Source organism: Trachypithecus francoisi, unplaced genomic scaffold (assembly GCF_009764315.1).
Source record: "Trachypithecus francoisi isolate TF-2019V2 unplaced genomic scaffold, Tfra_2.0 Lachesis_group8, whole genome shotgun sequence".
NCBI classification, from domain to species: Eukaryota; Metazoa; Chordata; class Mammalia; order Primates; family Cercopithecidae; genus Trachypithecus; species Trachypithecus francoisi.
In genome coordinates this window covers 69,459,749-69,475,291 of record NW_022681473.1, presented here as the reverse complement: position 1 = coordinate 69,475,291, position 15,543 = coordinate 69,459,749, and the positions used below count along the sequence as shown (strand labels likewise).

At 39.1% G+C, this 15,543-nt stretch overlaps 1 protein-coding gene across 8 annotated transcripts in view; it reads left to right on the top strand.

The window, feature by feature from the left end:
- Positions 1–15,543, top strand: part of NARS2 (asparaginyl-tRNA synthetase 2, mitochondrial) — a 141,603-nt gene that overhangs the window by 8,975 nt on the left and 117,085 nt on the right. For all 8 annotated transcript variants that reach the window (XR_004435662.1, XR_004435661.1, XM_033204335.1 and 5 more), the window contains exon 5: positions 10,563–10,643. Coding sequence is in view for 4 of the 8 variants with exons in the window: in XM_033204335.1 (XP_033060226.1) it covers positions 10,563–10,643 (81 nt within the window). In the remaining 4 variants the exon portion in view is untranslated. The remainder of the gene's footprint in view (positions 1–10,562; positions 10,644–15,543) is intronic.

Genomic DNA, 15,543 nt, shown 5'->3' with positions numbered 1-15,543 from the left:
TAGGTTTTAATAGATGCTCTGAATTTGGTTGAGAAAGTTCCCTCCTCTTCCTTGTTTGCTGAGTTTTATCAGGAATGGGTATTGGGTTTTGTCAGTTTTTTTTTGCATCTTTTGAGATGACCTATGGTTTTTGTTTTGTAATGCTGAATTACATTGATTAATTTTTGAATGTTAAACTAACCCAGCATTTCTAGGAATATAGATATATTCTAATATAGATGTCTTACATTGGCTGGGCACAGTGGTTAATGCCTGTAATCCCAGCACTTTGGGAGGCTGAGGTGGGTGGATCACCTGGGGTCAGGAGTTCGAGACCAGCCCGGCCAATATGGTGAAACCCCGTCTCTACTAAAAATACAAAACATTAGCTGGACATGGTGGCGAGTGCCTGTAATCCCAGCTACTAGGGAGGCTGAGGCAGGAGAATTACTTGAACCTGGGAGGTGGAGAGGTTGCAGTGAGCCGAGATTGTGCCACTGCACTTCAGCCTGGGCAACAGAGTGAGACTCCATCTCCAAAAAAAAAATTCTTACATTAATCTATTAATAATATAGGTATATGATATTACAGATGTATTCTTTTAATATTTTGTTGGATTCAATTTGCTATAACTTCGATTAGAATTTTGCCTCACCACTCAAAAGGGATATTATTCTGTAGTTTTGTTTTCTTCTAATGTCTTTGTCTGGTTTTGGTATCAGGGTAAGGTTGACCTTATTCAGTGAGTTGGGGCTATTCTCTTCCTTTATCTTTTCTAAAAGTAAAATTACACAGTTATCCATACAGTTATGATTATTTCTTTCTTAAATGTGGAGAATTCACTAGTGAATTCATCTCAGTGTGTACTTTCAAATTTGTCTTTTTTTTTTTCCAGTGGGGGGTACAGTTTTTATCTACAATTTCAATTTCTTTTTAACTTTATTTTGTTTAATTTTATCTTGAGATGGGAGTTACTGTATTGCCTGGCTAGTCTTGAACTCCTGGGCTCAAGCAGTCTTCTCCCCTCAGCCTCCCAAGTAGCTGGGATTACAAGCATGTGCCACCATGCCCAGAAAATTGTTATTGCCTTTTTTTGTTTTAAAATTACTTATTGGCCAGGTGCAGTGACTCACACCTGTAATCCCAGCACTTTGGGAGGCCAAGGTGGGCCGATCACTTGAGGTCAGGAATTTAAGAGCAGCCTGAAACCCCATCTGTACTAAAAATACAAAAATTAGCTGGGCGTGGTGGTGGGTACCTGTAATCCCAGCTAGTTGGGGGGTTGCAGCAGGAGAATCACTTGAGCCCAGGAGTCAGAGGTTGCTGTGAGGCGAGATCATGCCACTTGCACTCCAGCCTGGTTGACAGAGTGAGACTATCTCAAACAACAACAACAAAATTATTTATTTATTTATTTATTTATTTAGAGACGGATCTTGTTATGTTGTCCTGATTGGAGCGCAGTGGCTATTCACAGGTGCAATCATGGTGCCCTACAGCCCTGAATTCCTGGCCTCAAGCAGTCCTGCCTCACACCCCGAGTAGCTGGGACTACAGGTGTATGTCACTGCACGTGATTTATTTCTTGAATAGTTACACAACTTTATAGCTTATCTGTTTTTTCTTGAGTGAACTTTGGTAGTCTTTCAAGAATTGATCCATTTTATTTAAGTTTTTAAACTTACTGCCATAAAGCTATAGGTATCCCCTTATTATTTTAATATCTGTAGCATCTGTGATGATGTTGTCTCATTCCTGTTGATAACTTGTGGCCTCTCTGTTTTCTGATTAGCCCGGTTAGAGGTATATCAGTTTTATCAAGCTTTTTAAAAAAATCTCTATTAATATCTTTGCTTTCAAATCTACTTTGATATTATAACCACTAGAACTTTCCTTTGATTAGTGTTAGCATATATATATTTTTTCATCCTTTTAAACCATGGTTAACCCTTGAACAACATGGAGGTTAGGGGCACCAACTCTTTGTGTAGTCAGAAATCCAATCATAGGTCGGGTGCGGTGGCTCACGCCTGTAATCCCAGCACTTTGGGAGGCCAAGGCGGGCAGATCGCTTGAGGTCAGGAGTTTGAGACTAGCCTAACCAACATGATGAAACCCCATCTCTACTAAAAGTACAAAACGGCCAGGCATGGTGGTGGGTGCCTGTAATCCCAGCTACTCAGGAGGCTGAGGCAAGAGAATTGCTTGAACCTGGGAGGCAGAGGTTGCAGTGAGCTGAGATCGCACCACTGCACTCCAGCCTGGGTGACAAGAGCTTGACTCTGTCTCAAAAAAAAAAAAAAAATCCAAGTATAAATTTTTGCCTCCCCAAAAACATGACTAATAGCTTACTGTTGACTGGAAGTCTTAACTGATAATGTAAATAGTTGAGTAACACATATTTTGTATTTCACAAAAGGTGCAAGGTTTTCTCACTTGCTGGCATAGCTGTAGCAACAGTTTCACGATTTCCTTATTTTTTCTTAAGAAAAGATTTCGTAAGTGGTCTTTATGCTGGATTTGTCTTGAAATGGCAAGCAGCTGCAGACCTCAATCTGCAGTACATATTAAGAAATTAAACTTTCACGTTTAATGTCGTGACTTTTCTCTGCTTCTTGGGACTACTTCTAGCCTCACTCGTAGTACTTTGTGTGGATCCCATGGTTTTAATTAAGATTTACAGTATTGCGCTGAAACTGATGAAAAATAATGCGAGAACTACAAGAGATTGCTTTTTACTGCGACACATAATTTACTGAGAGATGAACTGCTCGTGAGATGATTAGCATCCCCGGGTGTTTTAAGTGAGTACTTGTAACACTTGAGCTCACTATAGTAGCTATGAAATTATTGTACATACTGTATATAACTACTTTTATACATTTATGATTTAATACTGCACTTTTACATTTGCTTACATTTCTCTCTACTGCAAATGGTGCCCTGTATGGTCTGTGTTTGTGTAAGTTTGGATAAATTTTAACTTACTGTAATAGATTTGTGTGTATTTATGGTAGTAAATAACATATACTAATATCTACATATATTTTATGCATCCATGGCATACTTTTTTCTTAATTTAAAAAATATTTCTAGGCTATGCTATTCATCTGCAACTTTTTCACATTGCTACAAATCTCCAAAACATTTTCCAATATATTTATTGAGAGAAATCCAGGTATAAGTAGACTCATGCAGTTTAAATCTATCTTGTTGAAAGGTCAAATGTATTTGTATCTTTATATTTTAAAGTGCATTTCTTGTTGGCAGCATATGGTTAGATCTTGCTTTTTATACCCAGTCTGATAATCCATCTCACTCTCTTAATTTGGGTGTTTAGATCATATACATTTAATGTGAATATTGACATGGTTTTGTTTGAGTCATCTTGCTGTTTTTATTTCTAATTGTCCTATCTGTTCTTTGTTCTCTTTTTTCTCTTTTTTTTACCGCCTTTTGCATTATTTCTTATTTCTTACCTTCTTTGTTGTCCTCTTAACTATAACTCTGTTTTGTTATTTTAGTGACTGCTTTAGGGTGTATAGTATACATCTTTGACTTCAGTTGATGTTTTGCCACCTTATAGTATAGTGTATAGTGTAATAACCTTATAATACATACTTATATTTCTTCCCCCTCTGTTATTTTTTGCTGTGCATTTTACTTTTATGTTATAAATCCTGTGATTCATCATTATTATTCAAGCAATCAATTATATTTTAAAGAGATTTAAATAAAATCTTATATATTTACCTATGTAGTTATTATTTCTGGGGCTTTTAATTTAGATTTCATATCTGGATGTTTCGTTTCAGCTGTTCGTTTGTTTGTTATAAATAAAGACAAGGTCTCATTATGTTGCCCAGGCTGGTCTCCAACTCCTAGCCTCAAGCGATCTTCCTGCCTTAGCCTCCCAAAGTGCTCATTACAGGCATGAGCCACTGCGCCTGGCCTAGGCTGATTTTTATGTCTTTTATGTCTAGTTAACATTTCAAACATGGACTATAGTTTTAATAACTATTTAAGAACAGTTGTGTCTTTTTCTCCTGATGTTAACATGTCTGTTAGTTATGGGTTAGTTTTGATTGGTCTCTTCATTCTGGGTTATGGTTTCTTGACTCTGCATGACTTAGCTTTGGGTGCCAGACATTGTGAATTTTACCTTGTTGGGTGCTGTGGGTTTGCACACAGATACTGGTATCTCTTTGATCCTTTGAGGTCTTGCTGATGTGATTTGTTAAGCAGGTCTGTAGCAGTGCTCAGTCTAGTACTGTTTATTCCTCACTGAGGCAAAGCCTTCCTTAGGTCCTGACCTAAGGCCTTGGGAATGATGAGTTTTTCTAGTTTGTGGAACAGGTACTTTTTCCAGCCAGCATGTGAGCACTGGGCACTGTTTTCTCTAATCTTTTTACATGGTTCTTTCCCTAGCATTGGATAGTTTCCTCACAAAAATGCACTGATCTACCTAATACTCCAGGGTGCCCTCTGCAGCTCTTTCCTCTGATATTCTAGCGTATGAACTCTAACCACTTGGGTCTCTCCAGCCTCTTGAGTTGTGTCTCTTCAACTCAGGGAGTCTACTGGGCTCTACCCTACTTTTTACCCTTCCCTGTACTGTGGCCTGGAAGACCTCAAGGTAGTAAGCTGGTCTACTGGTAGGGGTTTACCATGTTTGTTTCCCATCTCAGAGAGAGATGGCTTTTGTTGCCTGCTATCTGTTATCTTGAAAACTATTGTTTCATGGAGTTTGCTTTTTATTGTTACTGTTTTTGTTGTTGTTGTTTTACTCTGTTTTTGGTGGTTTCCTGTTTCTCCATCTTGGTCATAGATTTATATTTTGTGTAAAGTAAGCGTTAATTTTAAAGAGTTACTGGTGTTGATCAAGTAGGTCTATCTAATGACTAAAGACATTTTGTCTCTTTTAGCTTTGCTTCTCAACCATTTCCCCCTACCTGGGAAAGCCACAGTTTAATGTGGTTGACAAGTTGCTAATGTGAAGGGACCTTTTCTCCCTGTGGATGGGAGGGCCCCAAAGGCAAGGAGTGATCCAGCAGATAAAGTTTATTGTTATTCCACGTGGTTTTGCGAGCGTTCCTGTAGTACTTCTCCAGATCTAGCTAATTTGCAGAGGTTGTGTAATAGTGGATATAGCCTTCCCTTGGGCTGTATCCAGATTCACATAGCCCCAGTCTTGCTATAGCTTGCCAAGAAAGTTCTTGCCCCTTGAAAAAGCTTCTTCAGATTAACTTTTGGTGAAAGAGCTAAAGAACATTATGGCTTTTAGGCATATGCTTTTGATAAAACAAAGGAAAATAAATCAAATTATGCAGTGTCATCCCATTATAGTTTGTAAGCGTCCAGTTACACATGCTGTCAGAAACTTTGCTATGCAGTTTCCGTGTGGATTTTCAGTAGTGCTTGAACCACACAATCATAAAAATACCTTTTTGTTTTTTAACCACATGACTTCAACAGCTGATAAAGTAGACCTACTTTAGTTCTGAAGGTTTTGTTTTTTTTTGTTTTGTTTTGTTTTCTTTTGTAGGCTTTTGGCCACTAGGTGGTGATATTGACAAGTAGACTAAATATATATTTATTACTTGAAGTTTTTAGAGATATGTAAACAATTAAAAAATAAGACAAATAAGCTAAAAAAATTTTTGAAATAAAAAAATAAAGTAGCCAGGGTACAATGGTTCACATCTGTAATCCCAGCACTTTGGGAGGCTGAGGCAGGAGGATCTGTTGCGCCCAGGAGTTAGAGGCCAGCCTAGGCAACATAGTCAGACTTGGTCTCTAGTAAAAATAATTAGCCAGGCATGGTGGCATGTGCCTATAGTCCCAGCTACTCAGGAGGCTGAGGCAGGGGGATCACTTGAGCCCAGGAGGTGGAGGCTGCAGTGATCCATGTTCATGCCACTGAACTGCAGCCTGGGCAGGAGAGTGAGATCCTGTCTTTAAAAATTATTATTATTACTGGGCGCGGTGACTCACACCTGTAATCCTAGCACTTTGGGAGGCCGAGGTGGGCTGATTGCCTGAGTTCAGGATTTTGAGACCAGCCTTGGCAACACAGTGAAACTCCCGTCTTTACTAAAATGCAAAAAAATTAGCTGGGTATGGCGGCATACACCTGTAGTTCCAGCTACTCGGGAGGCTGAGGTAGAAGAATTGCTTGAACCCGGGAGGCGGAGGTTGCAGTGAGTAGAGACTGCGCCACTGCACTCCAGCCTGGGCAATAGAGTGAGATTCCATCTCAATAATAATAATAATAATAATAATAATAATAAATGTGTGTGTGTGCCTCAGGTGAGGCACCGCACCTGACTAAAAATTATTAAAAGTAAAATTTGAAAAACATTCATGACTGAGAGCTGTGGCTCACACCTGAAATCTCAGCACTTTGGGCGGCTGAGGCAGGTAGATCACGAGGTCAAGAGATCGAGACTATCCTGGCCAACATGGTGAAACCCCACTTCTACTAAAAATACAAAACTTAGCTGGGCATGGTGGTGTGCACCTGTAGTCCCAGCTACTCATAAGGTTGAGGCAGGAGAATCGCTTGAACCCGGGAGGTGGAGGTTGCAGTGAACAGAGAATGTGCCACTGCACTCCAGCCTGGTGACAGAGTGAGACTCTGTCTCAAAAAAAAAAATTCAAGTGGTTGGAAATAACTTGAATTTTAGTACCATTCATGGTAGAGTAGTTACAAAAATAGATACTTTTTGAGTAGTAATAAATTCACTTAGTAATTGTAAAGACCTGGAGAATATAATTCTGTTACCTACCTTTATGTGTGATACTTACCTACCTTTGTGTGTGATACTTAGGATTCAGTTGTTTAAAGAAGGCTTTCTGGCCAGGCGCGGTGGCTCAAGCCTGTAATCCCAGCACTTTGGGAGGCCGAGACGGGCGGATCATGAGGTCAGGAGATCGAGACCATCCTGGCTAACACGGTGAAACCCCGTCTCTACTAAAAAATACAAAAAACTAGCCGGGTGAGGTGGCGGGCGCCTGTAGTCCCAGCTACTCCGGAGGCTGAGGCAGGAGAATGGCGTAAACCCGGGAGGCGGAGCTTGCAGTGAGCTGAGATCTGGCCACTGTACTCCAGTCTGGGCGACAGAGCGAGACTCCGTCTCAAGAAAACAAACAAACAAACAAAAAAAAGAAGCCTTTCTGGAGTACTATGAGGCATATTAAGTAACGGTTGTATGTTACCTAGTATTTTGTAGTGTTTCTTTGATCTGTTACTTTGGGTTTGCGAAAAGATGTTAAGCCTCCAAATAAATTTTTGTAAGTTTCAGTTTTGTTAATTAAATTATAGAAATGTGGGGAGAAATAGAAACTTGAACAGTACTTTTAAGACACTTTAAGGATCTAAGGTTATTTCTTGGTTTGAGTATGAAAAATATTTTTTGTATAACCTTGTTTGCTCATAAAACTGACACACTTGTTTTGTACTAAAACTTGGCTATTGAGAATCCTCAAGGAATGAGTCATTCAGAAAAGCCAAGTTTCTGAAATAACTGAGGAATTTTCTCTTTAGGCACCAATTTTTTCTAAATTCCAGTGGAAGTGTTCCTAAAATGGATTACTTACTTTCCTGTCTTCCTCAGTGAGCCAGTAAAAAAGATTCCACTCTTTCTTTCTCAATGAGTCGAGGTTCTTCCTGTGAGTATCAGGGATTGTTCTCCTCTGTATGGCAGCGTTTTCAAAGCCTGCCACTGACTATGTGAAGTATTTTTGTTATTATTGTTGTTGTTTTGAGATGAGGTCTCATACTGTTGCCGGGGCTGGAGTGCAGTGGTGCAATCATGGCTTACTACCATCTTAATCCCCCAGGCCCAAGCGGTCCTCCTACCTCAGCCTCCCAAGTAACTGAGACTACAGGCAGGCACCACTGTGCCTAATTTTTTAAAGTGTATTTTTTGTAGAGACGGGATCTCACTCTGTTGCCTAAGCTGGTCTTGAACTCCTAGGCCCAAGCAGTCCTGCCTGGACCAACCAAAGTGCTAGGTCCAGATGTGAACCACTGTGCCCAGCCTATGTGGAGTATTCTTTACCTTTGTGTAGAAGGTCTCCAGGTTGCTATGCCTTTGAGTTCCTGTGACTGCTTTTTATGTTTTTTGTTTGTTGGTTGGTTGGTTGGTTTTTTTTTGAGACAGTCTTGCTGTGTCACCCAGGCTAGAGCACAGTGGCGTGATCTCGGCTCACTGCAACCTCTGCCCCAGCCTCACGAGTATCTGGGACTATAGGTGTGTACCACCATACCAGGCTAATTTTTGTATTTTTTAGTAGAGACCAGGTTTCACCACATTGGTCAGGCTGGTCTCAAACTCCTGACCTCAGGTGATTCGCCCATCTCAGCCTCCCAAAGTGCTGGGATTACAGGACTTGAGACACTGCGCCTGGCCTCTTTATGCATTTTTTAAATATCTTCTTGCTGTCAGTTTGTGTTGTCTATGGCCTGCCTGTGGCTAACAATTCCTTTCACGTTTCCTTTTTTGTTGATTCTGATTAAATGATAGTTATTTCAGTTACATGTGAAAGAAAAAGATAGTCTATTAGTCTTCTCTTAGTGGTGTATATGGGCCGTAATGTATGAACTTTATAATTTTAGGATACTCAGAGTCTTATAAAATATTTGGTTTTAGAATGTGTGTTAAAATATTTATATACTTGGAGGTGATGGGTGGAATCTGAAAAATTGGGTGAAAGTGTTTGCTTTTATTTTTGGCCCCTTCTCTGGCCCTCATGTACTCTACTTAGGAACCCGTTTGCTGTGAGACAGTATAAGTAAGTGACACTGGAAACCTATTTGAGGCACATAGTGACAATACTTAACCACTTCTTGCTATTTACTTTCCTTTTTTTCTTTTTACTCCCCTACCCACTTTCACTTTTTTGGACTTTGTTTGCACGGCTGTATTATTCTTCCTTTGTACTCCTTTATTAGCGTTTGGTAATGTTAGGAACTTTGATAAGCCTTGCAGTTTTAAAGCAGTGAAAGCTGCTGGGCCCTTTTGTGATGTTTAGCATTAGTTAAGTATTAAAAGTAATTCCCACTAGGTGTGTGATTTTTTTAAAAATCCGATACAGTTATTTTCATAAGATTTACACTGCTGTTTCTTGTGGCATTTGACCAGTTCTAACTCGGGCAATCATATTTAGCCGTTAAATTTTCTCCTCCCTCTCCACCTCCCCTTCCCCACCCTCGTTTCCTTTGGATTTTTCACTTCCTTTCTTTGTTTACTGCACTCATGTTCATAGTTGCCTACATTCATGTGGAATAAATGTTTCACGTCCATGATTCTTGGTTCCTAGGAGATAAAAATTTTATGCAGTAATGTTATTGATCAGATTTTATTGGTTTTCTGTAATGTGCTCTGTGCAGCACCTCTAGGCATGTTGCTGTCAGATTAAATGTATATTTTAATAACTTTCTGAGACTGCTAATTTAGAGCTTGAATATTTAATCAGTCCACATCATAAGGCAAGTTGTTAACTGAATACTTTGTATTATAGCCAGAATACTTGAATTTGAGAAGGGTCATATTTGGGACATCCCTAGTAATGCATAGAGACAATCTATACTCCACCAAACTTGGCAGAGATATGCATATAAGAATTTGTTGTATTGATTCCAAGGGCAACATTTTGCATTAAGCATATATTTTCCTACCTTTCTATTATAAATTCACTTTTTATTACCTGCAGTCCTACCCTGCAAACATCTACACTGTGTGTAACCTTTTGCTTACACCCATAATCAAAATGAAAGAAGCATAACCTTGAAGTTGCTGGATTGTATCAGTCTGACTAGCAACAGCTTTCGTGGTTCACTAATGGAAATAGTCTCAGATTTTTGTTCGGAAGGGCTGCAATTGGGGACCTCAGTAGTGGATGGATTACTGCTGCTCAGAATATTCCTTCAGGCGAAGGAAGTACACTGCCTGTGCCATGTGGAGTCCATTGGCCCATCAGTTTAAAGACAGAGACTTCCTAAAGATCATTTCTGTCCTTTTTTGCTGTTTGTTTATTCAGTCTCTATTTGTCTACTTTTTCTCCTTATTTGTTCGTTCATTACAATTGAGGTCATATTTCAAGATAAGTTTATACTGATTGCTTTGTATTCCCCTAGCAACGTGGGTAACATCATTATGCACTAGCCTAGAGTGTGTGTACCTGTTTGTTAAATCACCACAAAAATGTTATAGAAAAGGGAAGAAAATATAGTACTAAAGAGAGAGCATGAAGACCTAGGTTCTAGTCCTGGCTCATCCACTGACTAATTGTGTAACTTGTGAAAAGTCACTAAATCTGTCTGGGCCTTAACTTCCTTATCTTTGAAATGAAGAGGTTGGACTGGTTAATGTCTAAGTGTGTTCCTGAATACAATTATTTGTGCCCCTGTGTGTAGTTAAAACACTCAACTGATTTTCAGTATTCTTAGTATTTGGGGGATTAGGGAGGGATTTGATACAGCATTTGCTTACTGTGCCATTTTAATACTATAAGAGGATGTGTGTTCTTGGAATTGTTGAATATGCAAATATCTTGAAAACTGTGGTTTTCTTTTTCAGGACAGTGGCTTTGTACATATTCATACTCCAATAATCACATCCAATGACTCTGAGGGAGCTGGAGAACTTTTTCAACTTGAAGTAAGTTTTGCTTCCCATCTTGAGGGGCACATTGCTGTTTAATATTTTTCCTCTGAGGGTCTGAAATTTAATAATAGTTTTGTGGACAGAAGACTATGAGCAGCACCTGAAATTGTCAATAAAAATCCTTGAAAAACTTACATAGACAATTCAAACCAGTCTGATTTCCGGTATTACCAGCCATCTTACACTGTGACAGGTAAGAGTGAATTTTTGGGTTTTTTTAATTTTTTAATTTTTTTGAGACGGAGTCTCACTTTGTGGCCAGACTGGAGTGCAGTGGTGTGATCTCAGCTCACTGCAACCTCTGCCTCCCAGATTCAAGCGATTCTCCTGCCTCAACGAGCTCCCAAGTAGCTGGGACTATAGGCGTGTGCCACAACGCCCAGCTAATTTTTGTGTTTTTAGTAGAGACGGGGTTTCTCTGTGTTGGCCAGGATGTTCTCGATCTCTTAACCTTGTAATCTGCCCACGTCAGCCTCCCGAAGTGCTGGGATTACAGGCGTGAGCCACCACGCCTGGCCAAGAGTGAATTTTTAATTTAGCACTCTATTTACTTTTCTTAAGTTACAGTGAATTGGTGAACTAGAGAAATTTGAAGAGGTAAATGAGGATTTTAAGCTCTTTTATGTAGATTCAATCCACAGTTAATATTGTGGACATAAATCGTATTTTAAAAGATAAAAATAGAAGAGTATACATGTGAATATCATTTTTTCAAAGTCTTTAAAAAATACTTTTTTTTTTTTTTTTTTTTGAGACGGAGTCTAGCTCTGCCACCCAGGCTGGAGTGCAGTGGCCGGATCTCAGCTCACTGCAAGCTCCGCCTCCCGGGTTTACGCCATTCTCCTGCCTCAGCCTCCCGAGTAGCTGGGACTACAGGTGCCCGCCTCGTCGCCCGGCTAGTTTTTTGTATTTTTAAGTAGAGATGGGGTTTCACCGTGTTAGCCAGGATGGTCTCGATCTCCTGACCTCGTGATCCGCCCGTCTCGGCCTCCCAAAGTGCTGGGATTACAGGCTTGAGCCACCGCGCCCGGCCCATTTTTTCATAAGAATGATTTACGTTCTCTTCATCCCATGAAGGCCCTTTAATTTGTCTAGCAATCATTTTTTGTGTTCCTTGTATATGTCAGGCATTGTCAGCCTGCCCTTACTGCAGATATTTTTTAAGTTATCAGTTTTTCTTATTGGAGACAGTCAAAAACCTTGCATTTACCAGTTTGATAGCTATTTAAAATCATTGACCGGTTGTATAATAATGGACAGAGAGAATAGTATGATCATGAGTGGTGCTTTGGTACTTCTTTTATTTGTTTACTGATTTCTTTATCTTTAAGATGTCAGGATTCTTGTTTATATATTTGGTTGATTCTATCAAATGACAAAATTTGTATGTAACTACTTTCTCTGGTTCAGTGCTTTCTGACTCTTTTTTTTTCTTTTTTTTTTTCTCTTTTTTTTTGAGACAGAGTCTCGCTCTGTCGCCAGGGCTAGAGTGCAGTGGTGCGATCTTGACTAACTGCAAGCTCCGCCCCCTGGGTTCACGCCATTCTCCTGCCTCAGCTTCCCGTGTAGCTGGGACTACAGGCGCCCACCACCACCACGCCTGGCTAATTTTTTTTTTTTGTATTTTTAGTAGAGATGGGATTTCACCGTGTTAGCCAGGATGGTCTCAATCTCCTGACCTCCTGATCCTCCCGTCTCGGCCTCCCAAAGTGCTGGGATTACAGGTGTGAGCCACCGCGCCTGGCCCTTTCTGACTCTTAATAATGGTGGTGCTTCTTTGTATTATTGAACAAAGTATTCTCTGGAAGAAGTTGTCCTGATATGTTGAAGTCATTCAGAATGGTAATCAAATGCTGTCTTCATTATACATGACTGGAAAAAATCTTGATGTTGATCAGCATTCTGCAAAAAGCAGAATAAAAATGCCCTGTTGAACATTTAGAGTGGGGGTATTAGCATTTGTATATATGAGTTCAAAGAAGGAAGCAGATGACAAAATAACCATATGTAAACTCTGGAAAACATTCTCTTCTAGGTGTTTATTTTCTCTTGGCACTTTAATTTTCTGCATATTGAAGCCAAGAATTACTCACTGTAAATACTTTTCTAAATCCCTTAGTCTAAACCACTGAATATTCAATAAATGACTGGGGAAAAAAGGTATAATTTAAAGGAGTCTTTATGAATAAAAAGGAATTAATGAAGAGACCCAAGATACATAGATATATATATCTATGTATCTTGGCCTCTAAATAACCTAAGACAAGTTACCAGATAAGTGTGAATAAATAGGAAGAGGAAAAAAATACATTTCTGAAGCTAAACAAATGAGAAGTGTACTATGTTCATATTATTTCAGAGCCAGGGAAAGGAATTTGTGGGATTAAATTTGCCTGTGCAGAGTACCAGAAAGAGAAATTCTTGAATTCATTGATCCTAGGCTCCTACAGTCAGGATCTAGCTCAGGTTTCAGCTGATCTGTGCTATCTGGCTTTTATGCTGTGTTGACCTACTGTCTTTGTTGCTCTCAGAAGTTCAACTACAAAGACTTGTCTTCTGTCCCTGCCAATCCTCTATCCTTTGAAAGCAGAGCTCCTTCTTATCCCACCTCGCATACTTCACTTCCAAGATTCATTGTGTTGATTTCCTCCTGGCTGCCTGTAGAAGCATAGGAATTTGAATTTTGGTACCCCTTTTAGGAGGAGGTGGGCTTTCATATTTAAATTCTTGCTTCTTGTAATGGTGCACATTTTTTCTCTGACAGAAGTGAAGTGTCATTAAGTACTGTGTTTACAGATAAGAGGGCAGCTTTAAGAGGTCACCTTGAAAAAACACAGTAAGAACGTGCACTTCTAATATTCTGTTGAGAAGTGAATGCATGCCCTGTCATTTTACTTTTCCTTTCCCTCATCTCCATTTCCTGCTTTAAGACTTTAATATTTGTTAAGATTTGAGGACTACTGAATACATCATAAGAAGTTTCCTTCAAGGCATTTGTTATTAACGGACATTTGGTGCCGTCTGTGTTCAAGATGCTGTGCTATAAAGATGTAGTTGAGGTTCTGTCCTGTCAAGCCAGTGAGTTGGCAGCAGTTGATGAGGGAAGGAGCATACTTTTCATTTACTCTTGATGTTACTTATCCTACAAAATTCCTTGTTTGTACACTTTTCCCCTTTGTCCTAAGGCCCTGGCTGAGTTCCCAAAATTAGGTTTGGTCTTTGTAATTTGGAACAATAAGTTTGTCTTTGAGGAGATAAAAAGAGATTAAGGCAAGAATTATAGGTTGTGGCTGTCAAAGACAAAATTACTACAAATTTAGTTTAAAGATCTTAATTGACTTTCATTTGCCATTCAAGAATCAGGCAGCACTTCATTCTATAAAACAGAAGAGGCTAGTTTTATAGACAGAAAAAGGCTGAGGAAAGCAGAAACAAAAAACAAAAAACTATTGGTCTTTACAAAGTTATTTTTCTTGTGAAGGTTAAAGCAAAGGGGACTTCCTTATGCTGGCTAAAACTGTTCTCTTTGGTGATGTGGCTGTTATTCCTCTTCTGACTTCTCAGAAGGTGATATAAAGATCTTAGTTTTTGGCTTGGTAGCGATGCACAACTGTATACAGTTCCATGGTTTTCAGTATGACTAGAAGTTGATGGGAAATAAGGTGGAATTGCTTTATGTAGACATTTGAGGATATAGTGTTACCAGTTATAAGTGGTATGGAATCTAGAGGAAAATGAGGTAGGTCACTGAGGATTGACTTGGTCAGAAAAACCTTCAGAATGAATATGTGACCTGACTGTACCTTAGGGAGAATATTCCAGGTAAGAACAACAATGTAAGAAGAATCAGAGAATTAAAATGAGGTATAGACAATATACATTCTTCTTGTCTTCACATGGCACATACTCTAAAACCAACCACATAATTGGACATAAAACATTCTTCAACAAATGTAAAACAACTGAAAGCATACCAGACACACTCTCAGACCACAGCATAATATAGAAGTCAACACAATGAAAATCATTCAAAATCATATAATTACAGGGAAACTAAACAACATGTTACTGAATAACTTTTGGGTAAATAATGAATTTAAGACAGACATCATAAAGTTTTTTTGAAAATAATGAGAACAAAGATAGAACATACCAAAATCTCTAGGACACAAGTAAGGCAGTGTTCAGAGGGAAAATCATAGCACTAAATGCCCACATCAAAAAGTTAGAAAGATTTCAAATTAACAACCTAACTTCACAATGGAAAGAATTAGAGAAGAACAAATCAACCCCAAAGCTAGCAGAAGATGAGAAATAACAAAAATCAGAGCTGAACTGAAGGAAGCTGAGACACAAAAAAACATTCAAAATATCAGCAAATCCAGGAGTTGGTTTTTTGAAAAAATTGGTAAGATAGGCCACTAGCTAGACTAATTAAGAAGAAAAGAGAGAAGATCAAATAAACACAATTAGAAATGACAAAGGGAATGTTACTACTGACCCCACAGACATAAACAACCATCAGAAACTACTACGAACACCTCTAAATTGCTGGAAACATACACCCTCTGAAGACTGAGCCAGGAAAACATTGATTCTCTGAACAGACTAATAACAAACTCCAAAACTGAATAAGTAATAAATAGCCTACCAACGAAAGCAGCCCAGGACCTGATGGATTCATAGCGGAATTCTACCAGATGTACAATGAAGAGTTGGTACCATTCTAATAGTAACTGTTCCAAAAAATTGTGGAGGGGGGACTTATCCTCAACTCATTCTGTGAGGCCAGCATCATCTTGATACCAAAACCTGGGAGAGACACAACAAAAAAAGAAAATATCAGGCCAGTAACCTTGATGAACATTGATGCAGAAATCCTCAACAAAATACT